General features: G+C 50.5%; 1 protein-coding gene across 1 annotated transcript; it reads right to left on the reverse strand.

The window, feature by feature from the left end:
- Positions 1-14,897: 14,897 nt before the first annotated feature.
- PRDM8 (PR/SET domain 8) lies at positions 14,898-22,989 on the reverse strand. The gene is made up of 5 exons (XM_059155535.1): positions 22,626-22,989; positions 21,382-21,518; positions 18,892-19,112; positions 17,664-17,895; positions 14,898-17,259 (listed from the first exon to the last, which is right to left on the reverse strand). Exons 1-5 carry the CDS (start codon positions 22,652-22,654, stop codon positions 15,641-15,643), a joined length of 2,238 nt encoding a protein of 745 aa, XP_059011518.1. The 5' UTR covers positions 22,655-22,989; the 3' UTR covers positions 14,898-15,640.
- Between the last annotated feature and the right edge of the window lie 1,560 nt (positions 22,990-24,549).

A 24,549-nucleotide genomic window follows, 5' to 3' on the forward strand; every position in this document is an offset into this window, starting at 1 on the left:
CAGACCACCAGGGAAGGGAGCTCTCTCAAGTGGTGAGCTTCCAAAGCAGTCTGGAGGAGTGGGTCACCGCCCCCGCAGGTGTTTAGGGGAGACAGGCGATCTACGCTGCTGAGGGAGGAGACCACGCTTCTGCCTCCGACTTCCTTGGTCTCAGGTCTCACCTGCAGTTCTCGAGAAACCGTCCGTACCCCGGAGATCTTCTCTAGTCTCCCAGCAGCACCCTCTGCTCACAGAAAGAGGAGAGGGGAGGCCCCCCTTTATTCACAAAAGGGAGAAAAGAGTTTATAGGCCTGAAGTTGAGAAGGCACGAGATAATGGGAAATTCAGAAAGGCCTCTCTGATGGGTAACTCGGAAGTGATCATTTGCATGTATCTTGGGCTACTGTGTGACTTGGGCCTCCAAACCTTCACCCACAATGTTTGCAACAACCGCATATGGTTTTCAACATTCCAGTTGCCAGGGGAGAAAACAGGCGACTTGCCAACAGGGCACAGCACGACACTGGTCTACTACGGAGTGGTCATGCCAAGGCCTTTCTGACCCCCGCACTCTGTCTTGCTGCGCCTTCCAGCATAGCCTAGAAAAGCAAGGAAGAGCGGCCATTCCTTAAGTCCTTGCTAATCTTAGTATCTCAGTGATCATGCTTATCAGGTGCTACCAACAACTTCTGAACCCTGACTGAAGTTTCGTTTCACCAATGAACTAAACAAAACCAACCAACAACAAAACAAACTAAAACAAAACCTTGTGACTTTTCTCTGGCTTCCGCAAAACCACGGACATCCACTCAAGTACGCGGAGGCATTAAAGATACCAGATACCAACCCCAGACGAAGGCTCCATCACTAAGGTAGATATGGAAAGCCTTCAGGCACCCGGAAGAGCCTGTCAATTAGTGCACTATTTATTTTAAAATTTATTTATTTACTTGTCAGAGAAAGAGAGGGGGGGGAGAGAGAGAGAGAGCACAAGCAGGGGAGTGGCAGACAGAGGGAGAAGCGGGCTTCCTGCTGAGCAAGGAGCATGAAGCAGGACTCGATCCCAGGACCCCGGGATCACAACCCAAGGTGAAGGCCGACACTTCACGAACCGAGCCACCCAGGCCTTTTAGAGTATAGCAGTAAGAGGACAAAAAAATTTTCATGATTTGAGATCTTTTTTTGAAGATTTTATTTATTTATTTGACAGACAGAGGTGACAAGTAGGCAGAGAGGCAGGCAGAGAGAGAGAGAGAGAGGAGGAAGCAGGCTTCCTGCTGAGCAGTGAGCCCAATGCGGGGCTCGAAACCAGGACTCCGGGATCATGACCTGAGCTGAAGGCAGAGGCTTTAACCCACTGAGCCACCCAGGCACCCCATGATTTGAGATTTTGAAAAGGAAGTGAAGACTTAGGATCTCTGAGGCATTTGTTCCACTCTTAGAACAGAATATTCTAGGCTGCTGGCCAGAGGAATGTTTGGTTGCATATAAATAAGCTCACTCTCACGCATATGTGTAAGTGTGTACAATAGCACTGAGGGTTAATAAGACATTTTACACCAAAACAGACCAATATTTTATCTGAGAGAATCGTTATCAGTTTTGCCTATATTTCTGGGACATCTTTCCCTCTTAACACTCTGAATTCTAAGTACCAGCCGTATTTCCCAACTATTTCATTATACTGCAACCTCTTTCTAGGATGGACCATGGAAAATGTGTGGAATGTAACATGTATGACTTTAGAAATCTCTTCTCCTTTATTGGGACAAACACCCTTCACTGCCTTAACTCAGCTTCCCTGGGATGTATATCACATGCATATGCGTTCTGATAATAAAAAGAAAAAAATGACACAGTCAAAACAAAGTTACCCTATAAAGTATCCTTTCATGGGGCAGCACTTAGGATACCTTCTTGCACTGAAATGGAATATTTTAATTTTATATCACTAGAGAGAACGTATCTCACTGTTACATATGCCGTTTAGTATTGCTCCACTACAATATGGGGGAAATGCTACCTTAAAGAGAATAATAATAGTAATCAGTTGAAAAAAAATAGTAATCAGTTGAGAGTTGTAGATGATCAAAAAACAGATATATTAATCTATGCTGGAACTTAAATCGTAGCTCAAACTTAGAGGTTTTTTTTTTTTTTTTTTTTTTTTTTTTTTTTTCAGACCTACAGAAATACTTCCCTAATGGCATGTGTCATGACCTTTCATCTGTCCTTGTCACATCACTGTTGTTTCAAGCATGCAGTAGCCTCTTCCATATTTTATTGCTAAAACTACCTAACTGAGGAAGTAGAAGATATGTAATAGGCTGGCAAGATTGATAGTGAAAATGATATGAGGCAGCCATATAATCTGATAGAATAAAGAATGTCTCAAATTATTAATTGAATTTTTACCTCTGAAATTAAGTAGATCTGGTTACTAAACTATTTGTACTTTAAAAGGGGGGGGGGGGTAGAAACAATTGCTTATTCTAAGAAGGCAGGTATTTTCCAGCTTTGCATTTGAGACTTAGAACATTATTTTTCTGCTGTTTTGCTGATTTAAAAAGAAGGGAAGTAGGTAAAATGGACAATAAATACCACAAAATGCACCTGAAAATAAATATTACAAACAGAACATACAGAGAGTTTCTAGGAAGAAAAAAATGAGACCCTAGAAGTCCGCTCTGCTCCTCTCAGTTGTCAGAATCAACTTCCCCAGACCTTATTCACAACACACGGACTCTGGAAAATTAACCTTTACTCTCTTTTGTTCGTTTTTCTTTCTTTCCTTCCTTCCTTCCTTCTTTGTCTCCTTCTCTTCTTTCCTCTTCCTCTTCCTCTGTGGGGATGGGACAGAAGAAGGGAGAGGACATAAATGTGCTAGAAATACGATATAACTGGCCTTCCTCAGTATGTTATCTCTGGGTGAGGTCTCAAACAGAAGTTTGATATCAATCTTCTTATGTCCTCTAAGTATTTTATTAGTGCTTACATGAATGGAGCTTCTCACTATTAATTATTTAAAAGGTAACTGAGTACAGCAGACTCCCTACCTGTAGTATGTCATGACACCTACTAATTTAGCACACTTGTTCCCTTACGCCCATAGACAAGCTGACATTTTCACGTGAAGCCCATTCACTCTGAGAGGGAAAGACATTTGTCTTAATGCTGTAGAGAAACTGTATCCAAGAATTTAAGTCAAACAATGTGATGACTTAAGCTCCCCAAATTACCTCATTTGAAACAGGATCTTTCCAGAGGGCATTCACACAGTAGGGTTAACTACGTAAGGCTTGTGACATTCTTGGAACATACCAAGGGCTAAGAAAAGGGAAGTGTCTTGAAACTCTCCTTCCCCTTCCCCAGCCCGTGCGTGATAAGAAGGACTCACAGAATTACCGAGTTGTTAATATGATCCTTCATGCTTATTGAAGGTCCACAAGTCCACCAGCTAGCAGCAACCTTCTCTGAGTTTAGGACAGGAAACAATAAAGATGCTACAACCACATAGAAGCAGCCAGGATAACTTAGCTGGATAGAATGTGATTGCTGAAGTTAAAATTAGCCGGGTCACCTTCATCTTAAGGGGGGGAGGCGGGGGAGACTCCCCGGGAACCTGGCAACAAAGTAAATAGATAGGAACTTCCTTTCCATTAATAAACTTCTTTTAGTTCTATGCTGAAATGTCACTCCAAAGACAAACACCTATTAGCTCACCAGCACCGTTCTCTAAACTAAGCTGGGCGCTCACCTAATTATTACAAAGACCCTGCGCTTGATACTATAAGTGTGTATTCTAGGTACACAGTCTGATCATATTAGAATTGGAAATATCTAATCGATTCTGTAGTTTAACACCACTTTTTCAGATGAGGAAACAGGACCAAAGCTGTGACTTGCCCAAACTCGCCAGCTATATTTACATCAGTTGTCTCCTATGCTGGCCTTCTGTGCACAGTAAATAGTCTTTCTATTTGCCTGTAAGCACTTTTTGTCATTTTAGCTAGATGTCCTTCAGAAAGATTGGGTTCCACTTTATCCCCCAGCAATAGCAATAGCAATAGCATATGTCTATGAGGAGCTGCTGAGTAAAAATAAAGAATACGTAACTTAGAAGACAAAAATGGTACGGCAGCTAAATATGGAAGGCATCATTTAATTAAAGTGTAGTTATTCATGATGGAAGAACATTTTTCAGCATTTCTTGTACTAACCATTTTGTGGTTTAAAACTGAGTGAAATCGAATGATTCTGCCTATTTTCCACTAGGTGGCAATATATCTTTTTCTTTATGGTCTAAGTCTGTTTTTCCAGGGTATGATGAAAATACTCAAATAGTTTCTCTTTGAGTAGATCCAAGTGAAAATTGAGATTAAAGAAATCTTAAGAAAGAGGCATGAGAAATTAGGGATGGATAGGATAGATGACAGGGTTGTCTTATAAAACCCAGAATTAAAATTAAAATAATAAATTCTATTTCATGTAAGCTCATAATTAAAATTTACATTAAATTTACATGACCATATTAAAAATTTGGTAGTAATTTATTGTTTAATTAAAATCAGCCCTGCTATTTATGAGTGGTAGCAAAAAGTCCTGGAAATTTTCTTAGTCCTGTCAACTTAAAACATCATCTCAAAATTAAGTCATAGTATTTTAAACTGCATTACTTATTTCCATAGCTTATCTTTAATCAGGATTTTGGAAAAAATGCTCATTAAATCATTTTCCTTTTAGTTCATTTGTGTCCATACAAGAGATTAAGTTGGTTCTGAACAATAACAAGACAAGCCATTTTCTTTAAAGTCAGTCGGGTTTCAGAAAACCATTCGACTAATGTGGTAGTTTGCTAGGGTTGTCCTTAACAAAACACCACAAACTGAGGACAGCAGAAATTTATTTTCTCACAATATCAGACCCCAGATGCTGACGGGGTCGGTTTCTCTTGAGACTTGCATTTTGGGACCATGGATTGCTGCCTTCTTCTGGTCTTCTCAGTTTATCTCTGTGTCCTCTCTGTCCTAATCTCCTCTTACAAAGACACCAGTTACTTTGGATTATGGTCCACCCATAAGACCTTATCTTACCTTAATTACTCCTTTAAAGTCCCCATCTCCAAATACAGTCACATTCTGGGGTACTCGGGGTTCGGACTGTGACATATGAATTTGTGGGGTAGGGGACTCAGCCCCTAGCAGTAAATCTGTATACTGTGGTAGAGAACCAGGAATCCCAAATTAAAAGTGAGAGGTCTAGACCCAAGGAAAGATCTGAAAGATTATCTAAGCCACTGATTCTCAACCCCTGCAGCGCAAAATAACCTGTAGCGCCTGGTCCCACACCCAGACGACCTGATGCGCTCATTTACAGTGGATCCTATCAAGAGCATTTTTTAAAACTTTCCTCATGTTTCTAATGCAAGAGTAGAGTGAAGAACCACTGATTTAGACAAATATTTCCAGAAGGTGGATCATGAATCACCCAGAGAGTTTATTAAAATGCAAATTCTTATACACAGGCCACTGCCCCTTTGTTCCGAATCTCCAGAAATGGAGCCAAACCCATTTATCAAGGGCCCTGGTAATTATTATAAAGTCTGAGAAGCTCTGATCTAGTCTAGCCCTCTTGTTTTACAGGTGAGAAGACTGAAGCTAGAAGAAATTAGTTCATCCAATGTCACCAGCTGGGGAATGGCAGAGCCGGAAGGAGAGTAGATGTTAGGTCTCCTGAAATCTAATCTCATTTTTTTTTTTTTTTAAGCAGGATCCTCTGTGCTAATGAAGAACTATATGGACCCTAAATGATCTTGTAGCTCTGGTCCCAGCGCCTACCCTCGAAGTCAGGCATGTCCGGACAAACCTAGAAGCCTAGTAGGAGAAGTCTGTTGCATTTAGGGTTACATTTGTACAAGAGCATCCCAGAGCCCATACCCTGTTGAAGGACCATGGGCAACATCAGAACTGCTGGGTTCCTGTGAGTGCTCGGCCACGACCAGATGCCACCAGGCTATTCAGGTACCACCCCCTCTGATTTCCATCTGAGGCCCCGATGGGGGCCCCGATGGAGGCCCGGCAGGACCCAGCTAGCAGAAGAGCAGTCCGTTTCTGGGCCACAGTAGCTTCTGTGGTCGGAGTTGGTGGCCTCCACTCGCTGTCCCTCAGAATGTGGCAGAGTCTGTGTGGCCCCCAGCGGGGCAGGTTCGGTAAGCTGGGGCCGGAGCAAACCCATAGCTTAAGAGATTTTCAGTTCTGTGCTATGATCCACCGAAAACCCGCAGGTGCGGAGAATTCTTGGGAGACTGCTGTCACTACCTGTTTGGGAAAGGCCATGAACGCACAAGTGCAAAGACGCTGTGACGCAATTTAAGAAAATCCAACGTATCCAAATGCAAATAAAATAAAATATAATAAAAAGCAAATCCCTCATGAGCTGATGATCCATGGACATTTAAAAATCTTCCACACCAATTCCACTCAAAGATTCTCTTAGAGCCTTTCTTATGCATTTATATATATTTTATTGTTGTTTATACTAATGGCCGGGCCTGAATGGGACATAAAGGGCAAAATGTTGACACGTTATGAATCACCAGAAATTGAAAACTGATCTGAGGGGCGCCTGGGTGGCTGAGTGGGTTAAACCTCTGCCTTTGGCTCAGGTCATGATCCCAGGGTCTTGGGATCGAGCCCCGCATCGGGCTCTCTGCTCAGCAGGAAGTATGCTTCCTCCTCTCTCTCTGCCTGCCTCTCTGCCTACTTGTGATCTCTGTCTGTCAAATAAATAAATAAAATCTTTAAAAAAAAAAAAAAAGAAAGAAAAGAAAGGAAAACTGATCTGAAACATAGAGCATCCCTGAAGATACTTAAAAACTTTTACTGTAAGGGCGCCTGGGTGGCTCAACAATGGGTTAAGCCTCTGCCTTCGGCTCAGGTTATGATCTCATGGTTGTGGGACCCACGTCAGGCTCTCTGCTCAGTGGGGAATCTGCTGCCTCCTCTCTCTGCCTGCTGCTCTGCCTACTTGTGATCTCTCTTGCTGTGTGTCAAATAAATAAATAAAATATTTTTTAAAACTTTTACTGTATATTTATAACACTGTAATTCAAATTAGACTCAGTATTTCTGAACCATAGCAAGTTTCTAGACTGAGGGACACATATACTTTAATTTGTTTCCAAGGGACTAATTACTGTTCTGAACACTTCACGGTGCTTCTCAAGTGTGGATCAAGAGTCACCTTCTCTAGAATCGCCTGGGATGATTAATTAAAACACAAGACTCTGAGCCCGTAAGAAGATCTATCCAATTTCTGGAAGTGCATCTGGGAATTTGCATTTTTAACAGTCAGCTAGGTGGTTTAGAGAGATCGCATCCTCACAGACCTTTATAATGCCCTACAGATATTATTGCCTTCCTGGGAAATATTACTTTTCTATTATTATTGCCCTGTGGGCTCTTAATATCTATCATTTCTAATGAAAATTTCTGACAAGGGGAATTTGGGGGAAGTTACCTCCTTTTGGAGTTGTCTCCCTGGAGTCCACACAACTAGGAAGTCATTATCAGAGCTCCTGTCTTTTCATCTCTGTTTTTCCACTTGACCTGAGCAAGCTGTTGTAAAGAGCAGATACAACGGAGACTCAGAAACTATACATATTAAGCTTTAAATTTCTTCTCCTGAAATGTTCAAAGGAAGAGAGAAATTTGTGCTCTCTAAAATCCCAAACCCCTCTTTCTGAGCTGTCATCAAATTGACTGGGTACTGGGGTGCCTGGCTGGTTCAGTCGGTAGAGTGTAAGACCCTTGAACCTGCCGGTGTGAGGTTGGGCCCCATGTTGGGCGTGGAGCTGACTCTAAAAAAATTGGCTTAATACCAAAATAAATGTATTTTAAATATTTAAGGGATTTAAGAAATTCAGATGTGAGCTGCTAGCAGTCATGGAACTCGATAAAACTTGTCTTACCACGCTATTATCTTTAGTACGCATGGAATTCAATTTTTGAGAGGTAAGTTTTCTAAATATCTCCCTGGTTTTATGTTTAGGCATGTTTGGCAGCTTAATAAATGCTTTTAAGGGCAGCCTCAAAATCAAAGACTTCTGATTTGGAAGTCGTCTTGAGCATGATGAGCCCAGGAACAGAAGCACCTCTGCAAACCACTGGCTCGTCCTTCTTTAGACTGTTCCAGAACGAGAAAAGAAGCTCGAGAAAACAAACGGTGAGGAAAATACCTTCATGTACATTCAAATGTTTTTTCCTTGCTATTTATTCATACCAGTGGGAATTCTGTATACCGCCCCTTAGACTAAGGGAGATCTAAGAAAGCCTAAAGGCAAAGACCACTGAAGATGGGAGTTCTGAGATGAAAATCAGAGAGAGATTGAATGTCCATGAGGAAAAGCTTTACGGCATTCACGATTTACCTCCATCCGCCCAGCAAAAGCAAACAGTTTCACTTGTCCTCTCTCCAAAAGTACGTAACTGGGCAAGTCTCATTGACCCCTTTCTAAGAGGGACCCTGCAGCAATATTCCCTTTGTTTTCTTTCCTCCAACCTCGTTAGGCTCCAACACCTAACCTCTGAGCCTAGAGAAATGTATAGATACCACGATTTTTATAAACTGCATGATTTGCATCGATTTCTGGGCTGGGTGTCGCTGTTTGGCTATGTTTGTCTTTCTCAAAGACCCAGTGAAATCTTGCCAGAGGGGAAAACAGATCTTAATTCATTTGTTTGTCTGTGAGAAAAGAAGCCATCAAAAGCTTTTTAAAAAAAGTTTCACACTTCACAGAAAAGTAACTAAACACAGAAAAACTACTTTGCGTTTCTAGGAGTGCTGGTATAACACTGGCACACCGATCCAGAGATGAATCCCGAGGGAGGAGTGTAATCATGCTCTGTTTTTCCCAGATTTCCATCCCCAAAGCAGGTGTGTGTGCTCTGGGATCCTGGTCTGGGGTGGATCTGTTTTCTGGATTTCTTCCCTGGAGAAACCCACACACTCCCACACAGTTTCTCCAGAGAAAATGGGGAAGAAGAAGAAGAAGAAAAAAAGACGAGAAGCACTTGGAATTGGTAGCTAGCTGGAGATCTGAAGAGAAGTGGAAGGATATAAAACTGATAGTTACATTTGTCCCATGATTTTTTTTTCTTTCAAATTTTATTCCTTTTCTTGGTTTACAAAAAGGCTTAATGTTTCTCAGAAGAATTTATTCCCTCAAGAATTTGAGGAAAAGAAGAAGATACTGTATGTCCTCTTCAGATCTCTTTAAAAGACTGGAAATGTATAATAAAATAATGCATTGTAACTTGAGGTCCATTTAAGAACACTAAAAAGAACTTGAGCTGGAGTTGGTAGTCCCCAGCGGATGAAGAATCAAAATCAAACCAGCAAGAACTCCCACCTTTGCTTCAAAATGAGCAAAGATCACTTAAGGAAGTTAAAACCACACAAGATTTCTTACAGAGCTCAGAGGGCATCCCAATCCCACGAGGAAAGTAGGTTGAAGCTGAAAGCATGTCATCACCAACAGGAAAGACAATCACATGCGGGAAGTGATGAGTTTCTGTGTGAAAGGTCTGATTTGCTTTTTAAGACACGGCGATGTGTCAGACCAGAGGTGGTATTACTCACTGAGACCCATGCATGCATGAAAAGGCCACAGATTGTGGAGCAGGCCTCTGACTTGGAAGCACTATTCTCTCCATTACCCTGTATGATATCCATCTTTTTTTTTTTTTAAGATTTTATTTATTTATTTGACAGACAGAGTTCACAAGTAGGCTGAGAGGCAGGCAGAGAGAGAGGAGGAAGCAGGCTCCCCGCTGAGCAGAGAGCCCGATGTGGGGCTCGATCCCAGAACGTTGGGATCATGACCTGAGCTGAAGGCAGAGGCTTTAACCCACTGAGCCACCCAGGCGCCCCTGTATGATATCCATCTTTTTGTTCCCGAGAGATGACAGACATACCAACTTTGTAATCCTAAAACTTAGGCCCTTTGTAGGCTTCTTCTTGGGCAGATTGTGAGAATTAAGCCGAATCAACAGAAAGCATTGAGAACAGTGCCTGTCAAGTCGTGTGCGTGTGTGTGTGTGTACTACAATGGATATGTGCACTTCTATATACAAATATATGTGTTTGGGGTGATATGTACACATACATCTATATGCACATATGTGCTATATGTGCAAACATGCATATGTATGTATCTCAGTACACACACACATACACACATAACTTGAAAAGGCATAAATATGGGGCGCCTGGGTGGCTCAGTTGGTTAAACATCTGCCTTCGGCTCAGGTCATGATCCCAGGGTCCTGGGATGAGCGTGGCATCAGGCTCCCTGTCTGGGAGCTGCTTCTCTCTCTCTCTCTCCCTCTGTGCACTCTCAAATAAATAAAGTCTTTAAAAAAGAAAAGAAAAGGAATGAGTAACTAATTATTAGTATAACCGGGTCAGCTATTTAAGTAAGATGCTTTACCAGACCTCTAACCCTACAGATTAAAAAAATTAAAAAAGGATTTTTTAAAAAAATCTTTTTTTAATGATACATGTATTTATTATTTATTCATTTATTTTTTAAGATTCTATTTATTTGACAGACAGATCACAGGTAGGCAGAGAAGCAAGGCGGTGGGTGAGGTGGGGAGCAGGCTCCCGCTGAGCGGAGAGCCCGATGTGGGGCTCCATCCTAGGACCCCAGGATCCCGACCTAAGCCGAAGGCAGAGGCCTCAACCCACTGAGCCACCCAGGCGCCCCAGAATTTTTTTTTTTTAACAGAACTTCTTCTTCAGTTTCTTCATCCACTACCGCTGGAGAATACACATGCTTCTGAGAAGTTTTAACTTCCAATTCAAAGGAAGAAAAGCAAAAGCTACCTTAGGACTGGGGTGTGTGAAGCAGAGAGGCAGAACATCCCTCTCCCTGCCCAGCTGCACGACTAGGGCAGGAGGCCTTCAGGCCCACTAGCCTAAGACGGGCCTCCCCTCAGGCTTCTAGGCCTCAGGCCCGCCTGCCCGTCAACCGTCAACCAAAACGCACGCGGAAGAGGAAAAAGGAGCCTGAGGCTTCTCACTCCGTCCGGCTCGGCTTCCCGCAGGCCGCAGGGTTCACACCTCCGGGAGGCACTTCTGCACCTGCGGGAGACAATGGCATTTCCCAGCAAGGCCACGAGCCACGAGCCTGGAGCCTGGTTCGGAAGCCTGGCCAAGGCCGTCCCTTCCTAGGAGGGACTGTTTAGAGGTGGCTGTGAGTGTGTGTGTGTGTGAGAGAGAGAGTGTGGGTGAGTGTGTGAGTGTGAGTGTGAGTGTGTGTCTGCCTGTCTGCCCGTCTGTCTGTCGGAACCCGCGCCTGCCCATCTCTAAATCCCTGGGTCAGGTGCGGGTCGCCCTCCGTGCGCGGTAACTCGACAGGGCAGTGTCCTCCTGGGCGGCGGCGGCCCCCGCAGGCTCGGGCGCCCCGAGCGTTGGGAATCCGGGGCCGGTTTCTTCGTGAAGCTCAGGAGACTCAGATCAGCAAGAGACCCGCGCTGGTGCGGACGGACCGAGGGACAGGGAAGGGAAAGACCACGGAAGGAGCCAAAAGCGACGCCAGAACACGGGGCTGGGCAAGGAGAGGAAAAGAAAGAAACTCACGTCGAACCACGCACCCCCACCCCGCCCCCCGGGGACCCTCGCGGCCGCCGCGCTGCCCTGGCTCCGTGGTGCGCTCCGTGGTGCGCGGTGCGGGGCCCCAGGGCACGTCGCGGGCTGCGCGCACCGTCCGGGCTGGCGGAGGGGAGTCGCGCGGCCCGTGTGGGTGGAGACCGGAGACGGGAAGCCCCGGGCTCCGGGCCGGACCGCTCTGCGGCTCAGGCCCCGGGATCGGGAGCGACTGGGGCGCGCTTCCCGGCCGGGGTTGGGTGCGCCTGGTCCGGGTGTCCGACGTGTCCCGCTCGCGGTCGCGCTCGCTGGCCGGCGCCTGCGGGGGAAGGGGCTGGAGGAGAAACCCGACCGGGGACAGGAAGCGGGCGCAGCTCCGCCGCTCCGGCATCCCTGGAGGAAGGAGCCCCGGAACCGGCCTCGAACACCTGCTCCCCCCGCCCCGCCCCCTGCGGCGCGCGTGGCCGCTGACCCGGGCCTGCAACCGGCCGCCCGCGGCCGCCACTGGGAAACGCGGCACCTCGGGCGTCGAGGACAGCGCCGAGGACAGGACCAGGGACCTTGGGGACTTTCCCCGGCGGCTCAGGTTTCGGCCTCCCCTCGCCGGCGCCCGCGAACGGGTGCAACATGTGTCCTCTGGGGCCCTCCAGGCGCGAAGCCTGTGCGCGAAAGCTCGGCACCCTCGGAAGCCAAACCGGGACGCGCAGCCCCTCCCCCGCCGCGCCCCGCCCCGCCCCCACCCTTAGCCCGCCCCCGCGGACCGAAGCCCGGAGCGGAGGAGGTTCGGGACCTGCTCCGAGAGCGCGCGGAGACGGAAGGCGCGGGGCGCGGCCAATCCCGGGAACCGGCCCGACTGGGACCCAGCAAGGGCTAGGCCAGCGCCCCGGTTGGTTCCACCTTTCCCCGGCCTTGAGGACCCGCTTCGGGGCTGTGAGCTCAGGCCACCTGGCCTCGACCCGCCTGACCCACGCAGGCGCCGCCGGCACAGCCTGTGACCCCGTCGCCCCCGCGGCTGTGCGGGCGTCTACGCCGCGGCCCCGGCCAGCGACGGCAGCCGTGTGGACCGGGGCGGTGACGAGAAAGTCTCAGCTGAGAAAGTTCCGACGCGCAGAGAGTTAAGATACACCCGAAAGCTCGAAAACGCGGCATGAAGATAAAACGCTTGTCAGTTTGCTTTGGCTGAAGGCAAACGAGCTGTGGGCGCCCTGCCCTCCTCATTCCGGCCGAGACGTCCCGTGCGCAGACCGGTCGCCCCCGGGCCCAGCCCTGAGCGTCGGCCTGCGGCGCGCACACCGGCTCTCCGGGCCGTGCTCTGCCGAGACGCCGCGCGCTCCCGATTGTGCGGTTACGTTAACGGCCTGACCCAAGCAGGCACGAGCGAAATCGCGCAGCCTGCGAACCGCGAGATTCCAGACTTCACAAAAAGGCGCATCTGCGTACCTTTTGTCTAGACCTAAGTTCATCTCCGGATCCCAACAGGGAACAAAGCCCCCTAGTCAAGAGGAGATTCTGGACAACTGGGACAGAACGTGGGAGCATTGAAGTCTGGGGCATTTTTGTCGGTTTTGGAGACTTTGGTCCCCAAGCGACCTGTGCTGTTGGTTGGTTGGCTGGTTTTGAAGATATTTTTGCTCCAGAAATCCACTAGTGTCTCAGGTCTGGACAATTCAGTTAGCCTCTCAAGCTTCCTGATTTAAGGATCTCTTGGGGCCCATATTTCATTTGCCCCCAAATATCTTTCTTACTTCTTGCCACCAAATTCGCTTGGTCTTGGACCAAGACCAATCTTGGTCTTTTCTCTACAAATCTCCTTGTAGATATCACTGGGACCTGATTAGCCCATTACAAAAAACAATCCCCAGGGCGGGAAGTAGTTTACAGATAGCAGAACCTGTCACACTTCCTGTGTAGATGAGAAAACCAGAATGCAGCGAAATCAAAGGACAGCAGTGATGACGCAGCCACATTAGTCATAAAGAGCAGTTAAAACTGAAATTTTGGACTGTTCTCATTCTACTTTGCTGAGGATTAGGGTTTTAGATCATCCACTTGTTGCCTAGGAAAACAGAGTAGGCCTCAGAGACATGTAGCACAGAAAGGTCCTTAGATGGTAAGGGAGTCAACCAGCTTTTTGACACAATGGTGGTCACACTGTGGATACATCTCTTTACCCTACCCTTGGTCTTTACTTGCTCCCTGCCTGAAATATAACTTGTTCTGTAGTCACCTCAAGACAATGAAGGCTTTCAAGTCCTTTTGGAGGGGAAGCCATTGAATGTCTCCAGCGAGACAGTGTGGACGTTTCCCATTACAGACTTTCTCACAGGTGTCCTCCTTCTGACATAGTGGAGGACAAAATGGGAAAGAATAGCTCCAGTGATAGACAACCAGGGTAGTGTCTGTTCGTAGAGCATTTCTAGAATGACTCTAGATGCGGGTTCCCCTAAGACCTAAAGAACCATCATTTTTATGGTTTTGCACCTAATGGTGCCAAACAGTTTAACTGGGAATTGTCAGCAGATGAAGAGTACAGAGAGACTTTTCATAAGAGGAAGAACAGGAAGAGGAGGGGAAATTATCTGGTTCCTCTGTATCATCATGCTCTAGGACCAGGCTTTTTCCAGAGGCTGTGCAGCTGCTTGAGCCTTTAGAAAGAAGGCTGGGCCCAGCAATGCATAGACTATCGTGGTCATTTCACCTTGGTTTCTAAAGAAACTCCTCACTGGGTCTCTTAATGGGTCATGACAGAATGCTGAAGGGTTCTAGAGCACAGGACAGAATGCTGAAAGGTTCTAGAGCACAGGATACTCCCACCTGTAGGCATCATTTGTAGAATGAAAATGGGCTTTTCATCCAGTCTCTCTGATCAAGGCCTAAAGTGGTCTCTGGCCAATTGTGAAGATGCTAGTTATCCTGCTGCTGAAAAGAATGCTGATCCCGCCCGACAGGTTAGCTTGCTGGCAGACATCTTTGTCTAAATGATTTACCCTTTGAGGAAGAAGCCCAACACCTTCCACCTAAGATTTTACAAACAGTATCGAACTTTGACTTCTCACTTTTAGGTTCCATATTGGCTCACAGTAAATTCAGGCAAGTGGGACTGGGTTTATTATCTCTCTCTTCCCGCTCTCTCTTCTTCTTTTCAGAGACTCAGTGAAAATAGATGGTAGCTACTCAAAAGTGTAGCCCTTAGCTACAAAAAAAAAAAAAAAAAAAAAAAAAAAAAAAAAAAAAAAAGTACTTAAAAACTTTCCACATAATTGCTTTGAAGAAAATAGTCATTTATTGTCAAAGCATCCAACATACCTGGATAATCTATAAAGTTTAATAAATCTTTCCAGGGATAAAAGAAACACATAACTATTCAGACTCCATTTCACTGGCACAAAATTACACTTTGTATTAAAAGCAAATACATATTTACATAATGATGACATTCTTCATTGAAGTTCATAATCATTTCATGATCCATGCACTTCCCCCTGGAAACTGAAATTGAATGGTGACCCCTTTTTCTTCATTTTATCTGTTTTTGTAAGAACACAAACCGTCATCAAGAAATGCAGAAAGCATCTCACCCCCTCCTTTACTTTATATCCAAAATAAATTTTGCCCTTACATATAATTATTACATCTAAACCGTAAGTGCTTAATAATTTAAGTAGAAACGTATGACAAATGCATCAATATGTTGCAATATATGACATTTTAAAAAATGTACCTTTGTTTTTGGAAAGTGAAAATGCGTGCATTCAAAAGAAAACCCCTCGAACAACCCACCCAATCAAAGATCCACCATCCTGTCGTGTGCGTGTGCGTGTGCGTGCGCGTGGAACGAAGGTGCAGGGAAACATGGAAGGGAAAGGTCGGGGCGGCCCGTGGACGCTTGAGCGTGTGCGCTGGGTGTCTGGGCGCAGCGTTCCAGGTCACGAGGAGGTGGTGGGTGTCCTCGCGTGTTTTTCCCCAGGCGGCTCGGCTGCGCGCGCGCGCGGAGAGCCGGGGTCCTCTCAGGTCAGTTGTGCGAGGTCATGTGCCTGGAGAGGTGGTGGCGCTCCCTGAAGGACTCGTTGCAGATGGGGCACTTGAGCTTCTCCTCGCGCCGCCGCTTCACCAGGGGCTCCATCGCGTACTCCTTCTTGTGGTGCGAGCGCATGTGGTACACCAGGTCGGAGGTCATGCGGAAGGACGCGTTGCACTTGGCGCACCAGTTCTGCGCGGGCAGACACAGCGACGTGAAGGACGGCGGCAGCAGCGTGAGCGCCGACGGCAGCTGCAGCTGCAGGGGCCCCGCGGCCGCCGCCGCCGCCGCCGCCGCCGCCGCGGCCGCCGAGCTCTTGGGCCAGAAGGCGGTGGCGTAGAGGAAGGGGTTCTGCTTGGGCAGGCCGCCCCCGCCGCCCCCGCCGCCGCCGCCGCCGCCGCCCGCCAGCGCCCCGCAGCCGCCGTTCAGGTCCGCGGCGCCCTGGAGCTTCACGGCCAGCGGGTCGGCCGCGGCGGGGTAGAGCCTGGCGGGGCCCACGCCGTCGCCGGGGTGGCACGGCTCGAGCGCGCCCAGCTTCTGGCCCAGCACGAGCGGCGACAGCTGCGCGAAGGAGCGCGCGGGCTGCGAGAAGGCGCTCTTGCGCTCGTCCGGCCCGGGCCCCTGGCCGCCGCCGCCGCCCCCCGCCGCCCCAGCGCCCGCGCCCGCGCCGCCCGCGCCGCCCGCGCCGCCCAGCTGCGGCACCGACGTGAAGGCGCTGCCCCGCGCCGGGCTGCCGCCCTCCAGCCGGCTGGGCAGGGGGCCCCCGGGCCGCGGGGCCAGCAGCTTGTCGGCGCCCGCCGGAGAGGCGGCCACGGGCGTGGAGGGGCCGCCGCCGCCGCCGCCGCCGCCCCCCGCGTCCTGGTCGTCGGCGGCCGCGCCGCCCCCGTCGGCCGCGTCCTCCTGCAGACCCGCCGCGCGCGCCGCCTTCTTCACCTCCACGAAGGCGCTGCGCTTCGCCTCGCCCGTCTCGGGGCTGGGCGGCGCGAACAGGCGGCCGCTGTCCTCCAGGCCGAAGTAGCTGCCCGCGGCGCGGTACTGCTGCGGCGTGCACACCAGGTCCTCCTTGGAGGCGGGCGGCGGCCGCTCGGCGAAGCGCCCCCGCGCCCCCGCCAGCCCCGCGCCGCCGCCGCCCTCCGCCGCCTCGTCCGGGAATTTCCGCTTGCCCTTGCCGCCGCCCGGGGCGCTGCCGTCGGGGCTCAGCTCCGCCTCCTGCTGGCCGCCGCCGAGGCCCCGGCCCGGGGAGCAGGTGTGGCCGCCGCCCGAGTTCTCGAGCTCCCGGGCCAGGTTGTGGAAGTCCGTGGAGGGCTTGGCGCCGCCGCCGGCCGCGGGCTGGCCGCTGCCCTCGGGGGAGGGGGCCGGGTAGTGGTGCACCGGGCCCGCTTTGCCGAACTTGGGGCCGGCGCCCAGGGACGCCTCCTGCGGCGCCTGCGGCTGGTCCTTGCCGCCGCCCCCGCCCCCGCGATCCTTGGCGCCCGCGCCGCCGCCGTGCTCGTCCTGCGGGCTGGCGTCCGCGCTGTGCAGTCTCTTGGGGCAGCGGAAGCGCAGATGCGCCACGTAGGGGAACTCGAACTGGAAACGCTGGCTGCACTCCAGGCATGTGTACGGGGACGACCCTGCTCGGCGAGAGAACAGCGCACACGCGCGCACACGCACACACACGCGCACACACACGCGCACACACGCGCGCACATGCACACCACGGGGTTACTAAGCATCGTCTCCGCACCGGCTCGCCGTCACCCCCTTCACAGATCACCTCCATCTCTCGGGACCTGAGCGCCCCGAGAAGAGTGCCCTGTCCGAGCTGCTCTAACTTTCCCTCCAAACCCCGGGCAGTGCAGTAACCGAGCCAAGGGGCCCGGGTTTATTCTGTCCCAGCTTCGTGCCGCGCTAGGCCTCCGGGTTTCCCCGCAGAAGCCCTAAGGGAGGACGCGCGCCAGGGCGCGAGCGAGCCCCGCCTCTCCCTGCGTCTCCCCCACTCGTGAAGGGCCCCGCCGCAGGTCGCGAGCCAACCTACCATTCATTTTGCTGTGGGGTCTAGAGGGGCAGAGCAAGAGTAACTCAGTCAGTTCTTTCCCATACCAAACTAGTAACTCCTCGTCTTTGGCAATCCTGCGGAGAGAACGGTAGAACAGCTGTCCGTTTTTTATGTAGGCCTCGAGGTTCTGCTCTTCTTTATCTCGGGCTGATTGGACAAGTCGCAGCCACATGAGACCTTCTGAAGAACCATTTGCCGCTGAGGTGTCTACCTACAGACCAGAAAACAGAAAGAACACGAGAAGGTAGGGGGCGGGGGAAGGGAGACCCTCCTGAGAGAATGAAGCCAGAGAAGCCTGGACCATTTCCTTTTTGTTATCCTTTTCCAAAGAATTGTCTGAGATCAAGCTTAACCACGACCCCAGTTGGCACCCATCTTTGTGTCTGCAAACAGCAGGCCAGATAACTGTCCTTTGAAACGCTGTACCAATCATATAAAGCAGTGTTTTTCATATATTGGTTGAATATCAAATGAGGACATTTCTCTTTACAATTCAAATTAATATTAACCTCCTGAGAGTTCAGTTCTAAATTATCCCACATTACAAAAGTGTGAAGAGTTTTGTTTGCTTTGGAAGTTAAAAAGCAAGCTTAGATCTTAGACATTATTCCGTGGTATTCATTCATCTTCCTAATTTTGCCTTAAACAATTAATAGTTCTTCTTTGTAAAGAAAGACTAGAAAGTGGGAAGACTTATATCTTGAAAGCCAAACATATGAGTTCAATGATGTTTTATTGTCAAGCCATTAACATTTTCATTAAATACAAATTCTGGAACCAGGCTAGCTTCCTAGAAGGAGTAACATTTAGAGGAAAAGAAGGCCTCCTGGGTTGGAACACAAATGCACCCAGTACTTACTATAAAAGTACTTACAGAAAGTACTTAGTTTGCAAATAGCTTCCACCCTAGTTGAAATCTTCCAGAGTTAAGGAAGTGGAGCTCACCGCCAGGAAAGCCTAGAACTGAGGCAGTGATTTAGATATACCTGGCATTCCAAATCATATTTTACCATTTATTCCAGAAATCAGCTGACAATGATTTGAGTTTAATATTCTTTCTCTCTTTTTTGCTGTGTAAAATAGGATGTCTCACATTACTTTACTGTCTACATTCATAACCTATCTCAGCTTGTCATTAGAATGATCCTTGGTCCATTTTCAACATAGGTTTACCTTCATACCCTATGCAGCACTGGCCAAGACTTACCCGGAAGATATAGGGGACTGTTCTCTTGTCCGTGGACTTGAGAGCTATGAAAGCTATGCTGTCATACAGGGAAGTATGGCTCAGGATGCAGGGACCAAATATAGCATTCTCGGGGATGTCGCAGGTGGTGTAAACACTGGTAAAAATATCTGTCAGACATTGCTGGACAGCCTTGGCATCTCCATCCCAGATGCCTCGCTGGATGCCTGAATCCTCCATCACTGGTGACAGATACACAGGACAAGGAAACAACTTACATTACTCCTTATTTACTCCTTTTACCTCTGTGAATCCAGGCAGAACATTTCAACTACAGTTATATTTTTCTTGAGTTTACCTGATTTTTCGCATAGCCTTGATTTCAAAAATAAAGCCAGTGGCAGATTAAATCTGGCATATTTTGAAAATGCCAACTGAGGAGTACTCCTTCTCCCCCAGCCCTGCCACTTTCTTTAAAGAATTGGAATCATGGGATCTCAGGGGGGGGGGGCGCTTTTGAGAAGGAAAACAAGTCTGGAAAAGACAGATCAGCTTTTTGCATGATCTTGGGGGAGGATGGGCCAGGATTGGGGGGATAAGGGTGGGGAGAACAATAGGATTTTTGTTTTGTTTTGTTTTGTTTTTACTAGCCTACAGACTGTCCCCGACTGAAAGAAACTTCCAACCCTTGGGAGAAAGCTCCTCTCCCCCCTTCTAATGTATTGAACTGGGTGCCCGGAATGATTTTTTTCTTTCTTCCAAAGAGGGGAGCAGCCTTAGCGAGCAGGCAGAGACAGCGGAGCATGGCGAATGGATTTCCAGGAGAGTGTCAGGGCGACTGAGTCTGTGTCAGCTAACCTTCCTCTGCAGCCTACAAGAGGGGACGTCTGTCTGTTCATTACCATAATCCAACACTGTCCCTCCGAGGCTTTAATTAAAAGCAGCAAGCAGAGGTAATTATTTTTTTCTCGACATGCTTATTTATGGATGAGAGTGAATCCCAGGTACCTTGTTATACAAGGGGGTGGATTGAGTTGCATGTGCCTCATGGAGTGAGCAGGTACCCGGCAGGCCTGAAATGTCCCCTGATTGAAATACTGCATGTGTAGCGACTGGCGAATTCTCACTCCCCCAGATAGGACCCGGTTTGGGCAAGAGGGGCAGCCCCACTGGGGTAGATCTCTGTGGGCTCTCTGCCCGTGCAATCCACAGCAATTTACAAAGTTTAATACCCTGATGGAGGGCTCTATTAAGCTGTCATAAAGAGACATTTTCCTTCCTATGCCACTGGCCACCCTTACAAAACTTGTCACTTAAAACAACACAAAGCAGGTGTTTAAAATTTAAACTGGCTTTGAACTAACTGCATTGTTAACCCTGACTGATTAAAAGATTCCCCCAAGTTGGTTTTTCCCTAATAACGCCACGACAGGCAGTAATTCCTGTATACTTTGTATAATTTAAGTCGCAGGAAAGAGTAGACCTAATTCTTTTCCCGAGAAGCTGTTCATTATGGAATAATATTAGTAATGTCCATTTTTATCATAATGTCTATTAACCAATTAATCTTGTAAATGTGATTACAAGGTAGAGTTTTTTTTTTTTTTTCTTTTCAGTTAACAGAGCATGAAACTTTGGTCAGCCTCTTTTTCCATTCACTCTGCTACATCCCCAAAACGTCAAGTACTGGGCTGTTTCTGCCAGACAGAAATAAAAGAAAATATCCATAAAATAGAAACTTACTTTATTATATTAAGGCATCTTTCTCTGGGTATTTTTACCCCACACAAGGTAACCTTCCTGATCTCTAATTGCACATTTAAATACGTTAAAAAAAATACAGCCCTTCAGAACCTCTCATCTCCTTTTCAGCGGAATCCTATTCTCTCCTTTTCAGTTTCCTCAATTCAGCGTTTTATGCCTCAATTTCTCTCTCCCCTTTAAAAGTCTCTTTCACACAGGCGGTTCATTGTGCGGGAGGTCGCCCGTCACTTCGGCGACAGCAGGGACGCAGTCATTAACATGCAGTTCTACCGAACAATACGGCGAAAGCCCCTCGCTCCGCCGCGCTCCGAGGGGTTCGCGTCGCCGCCGCGGCCGCCACGAGCCTCGAGCGGCCGCGATCCGCGCCGGGCGACAGCCTGGGCTCCCCGCCGGCCTGCGGTCGCCGCCGTCCCCGGCCCCTCCGAGCTCCGCGGCTGCTGCGGGCCCGGCTGCCTGGGCCCGGGGATCCTCCCCAGAGCGCGCGGGGCTGGCCGGGAGCGCGTCGCTGTCGCTGTCGCTGCCGCCGGCCGCTCGCCCTCCCCGCGGGCAGGCATTGTCTGGCGGCCGCGCGCCTCGCCGCCGGCTTCTCCGCGAACGGATCCCCGCCCGCTCCTCCCTTTGTATCGCCGCGTCGCCGGAGCGGTCCCTCCGCGAGGCCGTCGCCCTCTCTCCCGGCGGGCGACGAGACGGACGAGGTTTTCCGTCTCCCTACCCGGCCCCCTCCCGCAGCGAAGCCCCGAGACTCACCCGGGAGAAGGTCGGGAACGAACCGCCCCAGGCAGGCCACCTGGAACCCGGGGACGCAGTCGAGGGTCTCTTTTGCCCGCGGAATCAGTGCATTTCCATGTCGAGAGGGGCTGGGGTTGCTGCCCCGCAGGCTGTGCCTACAGAGAGGAGAGGGCGAGAGCGGGAGAGAGAGAGACGGGGAGACGGAGAGACGGAGAGACGGGAGAGAGACGGGGAGACGGAGAGAGAGACGGGAGAGAGACGGGGAGACGGGGAGACGGAGAGACGGAGAGACGGGGAGAGAGACGGGGAGACGGGGTGCGAGCGGCGGGCGGAGAGCGAGGGAGAGCGAGACGCGAGAGCGCGCGCAGAGTTGTACAGATGGACCCGATGCAGTGACTGACTGGCACGCAGACACACACTTTTTGTTTGCTGCACATAATCTGCCCAATGACGCGTGACAGCCCACGTCCCCTCCCTTTAACTCTTTGCTGGGCTGGGCGCTCCCTCCGGCGCCGCCTGCCTCGCCGCGGTCTCTCCGGCCTGCCGGTGCCCCGCAGGTCCTGAGCACCTTCCCCAAGTGGCTAAGGGTCTCGGAGCGCGGCCGGGCCCGCCTCCTGCTGAAGCTGCGGCCCTCTGGGTCTGTGAGGAGGGAGCGATCAGTGCCGGGGTCGGCAAGGGGAGCCCCGAAAGGACGGGAGCGGCCCTTCCTCCGTTTCACCGGGCACTTGAGGCGCCTCCGGCAGAGACCTGGCCACCCAGCGCGCGCCCCGGGCCCGCGCGCTCTTCCCGAGTCTGAGTTCCGCGATGGGGCGGGGGGTGCGGAGGAGCCCCCGGGGACTCCCCGGCCGTGGAGCCACCGCTGCTTTGCGCAGCGAGTTGCCCGAGGGTGATGCCCCGGCGCCGGCTCCCTCTCGGAGCGCTCCCCCTCCCAGCCCTGCCGAGCGAGACGCAGGCAGGATGCGCTCCGGCGAGAACTCGCTTCGGTCTTCCCCGGGACCCGCAGAAGGGGTGAGGAGGACGGAGCGAGGACGCCGCCAGCCCACCGCAGGGGGCTTGCTGGGGTCGTGCGGTCGGAGAACGCGACTACCTGGGCCAGGGAAGGGCGCGGGGGCCCTGGCGGGAAGCTCCCCGGTTCCTGGACCCAACACCTCCCTGCCCCTCCGCTCTTCCCCGGCGCGCTCTTCGCCTCCCCGCGCGGTCCCATGCCGGGGGCGGCCCGTTTTCTGAGACCGCGGAGGGGGAGTGAAAGTAGAAATTATTACCAAGATGGGCTCCGGAGAGCGATGTACATCCAGCCGGGGGCGGAGGAGCGCAGGGGGCCGTCGCGGCCGCCTCGGGAGCCTCGGTCGCGCCACTTGCGAACTGAGCCACTTAGAGGCGCCGACTTGCCCCTCCGGGGCCGCCGCGGAGCTAATGACCCGAGGACTCGGACCGCCTGGAAGTTGACTCCTTCAGCGGGGGCCGCGGCCCAGGGTCGCGGGGGGATGTCTGGGTTCTTTTCCGCCTCCAACTCAGCTCCTGCGGGAAGAAAGACCTTGGAGCGCACGGGCGGCTGCGCGCTCGCCCCGCCCGCCGCGCCGCGGCTCGGAGGAGGTCGGTCTGTCCGCTCCCGCAGGGCTCGGACCGCGCGGCCGGCGCGACTGGACCGAGCAGAACCCCCGCGAAGGCGGAGCCGGCCTCGTTTCCATCCGGTGTGCAAAGGACGTAAGTGGTTTGGGGGTTGGCAAAGAGCAGCTTAAAGGAACGGGTGCGTGGAGTGTGGGCTTGACCCGCTCGCAACCGGGAGCCTTCCCTCCGGGACCCAGGGGGGCCGCGAGGAGCGCCCTTGCTCCGCACCCCGCAGTCCAGGGCGGCCAGGGAGGGGCTCTGCGGAGCAGAAATGAAACCGGGGGAGTGATTTCCACTCCGCGAGCTCTCTTCTTGGCCTGCCTCCCTCCTCTCTCTCCCCTCTTCCCGCGCTCCGTCCCCACCCGGTCGTGGTTAGCTCCCTTCCCCACCGAAGTTCCAACTTTTCCGATCAGACGGAGCTGCTGCCTCGGTTAAACCGGGACTCGGCAGAAGACGGGTAGCAGACCCCTGTATGTTAGTGAGGAAGGGTGGGATTTCCTCTTCCTTTCCAGGTTAGCACTAACTTTTTCCAAGCTTCTTCCACTGCAGTTCTCTTTCATCTTCATCTATGATTTCTCCTATGCATGTGTGAACACTGTCAAGCAGTTTGGCAAAGGGCAACTCGACCAGAGCTCCATGCTGAGAACTCTCCCGTGCCTGTGTATAAGAGTCTTCCAGTGTCTAAGCCACGAATTGTCTTCTGACTGGGTGTTTCATTCAGAGCTCCGTACTTTCTCTCACACGCGAGAAAGCATCCCCCATCCCTTGTTTAAAGGAAAGGGGGATAATTAGAAATGTCTCCCCAAAGAAGTGCCCATACATCTGAAAAATAACACGCAGGGATGAAGAATAGTGGTCACTCAAGTGAATTAAGAGAAGAAAAGGAAAAAAGAAAGGGCCGGAGAAGCACAGGTGTCAACAACAGCAAGTTAAGATGAAGAATTAGCCATAAGAGAGTTGTGGTCCTTCAGAAACTGCAGCCTAATAAAGCTAGGGTGTGTGTGTGTGTGTGTGTGTGTGTGTGTGTGTGTGTGTATGCGCCATGCCCATGACCCTGTGTTCCATTACACTGTTGAACACAGCAATCCTTAGTCTTCCTCTGTGTTAGAGAATAGAAAGTTTGCCTTTCCCAGAATAAGTCATCTGTCCATTGAAGCCACTTAAAACAATCCTCCTCCATACTGTAAATATAAAAGCACCCACTTCAGGGTGTGGGCATTTAGATAACCTTCAACGCTCAGTGGAACACATTTTCTCTTTCCCTTGGCCTTTCTTTTCTTAACTATACGGGGCATTTAGACTATATCTCCTTTGAGGTTCTGAGACCTAGATTCCAGTTTATATAAAATAAAGATTGCTTCTGATACTTAAGCTGGGGGTGGGGGAGTTTGACCTTCCAAAACACAAGACAGGAAATAGCTCAGATTCAAACATCAACGAGGGGAGACATGTATGGAGAATCTGACCATCAGCTATTTACTCTGTTTCTCTTTTCTGCCCTCTAATTAAGAGTTCCCCTACTGACTTCAGGCAAAAATTCCCAAATAAAAGAATTTCTAACATTCTATGAATCCTACA

The sequence above is a fragment of the Mustela lutreola genome, chromosome 1, assembly GCF_030435805.1.
Source record: "Mustela lutreola isolate mMusLut2 chromosome 1, mMusLut2.pri, whole genome shotgun sequence".
NCBI classification, from domain to species: domain Eukaryota; kingdom Metazoa; phylum Chordata; class Mammalia; order Carnivora; family Mustelidae; genus Mustela; species Mustela lutreola.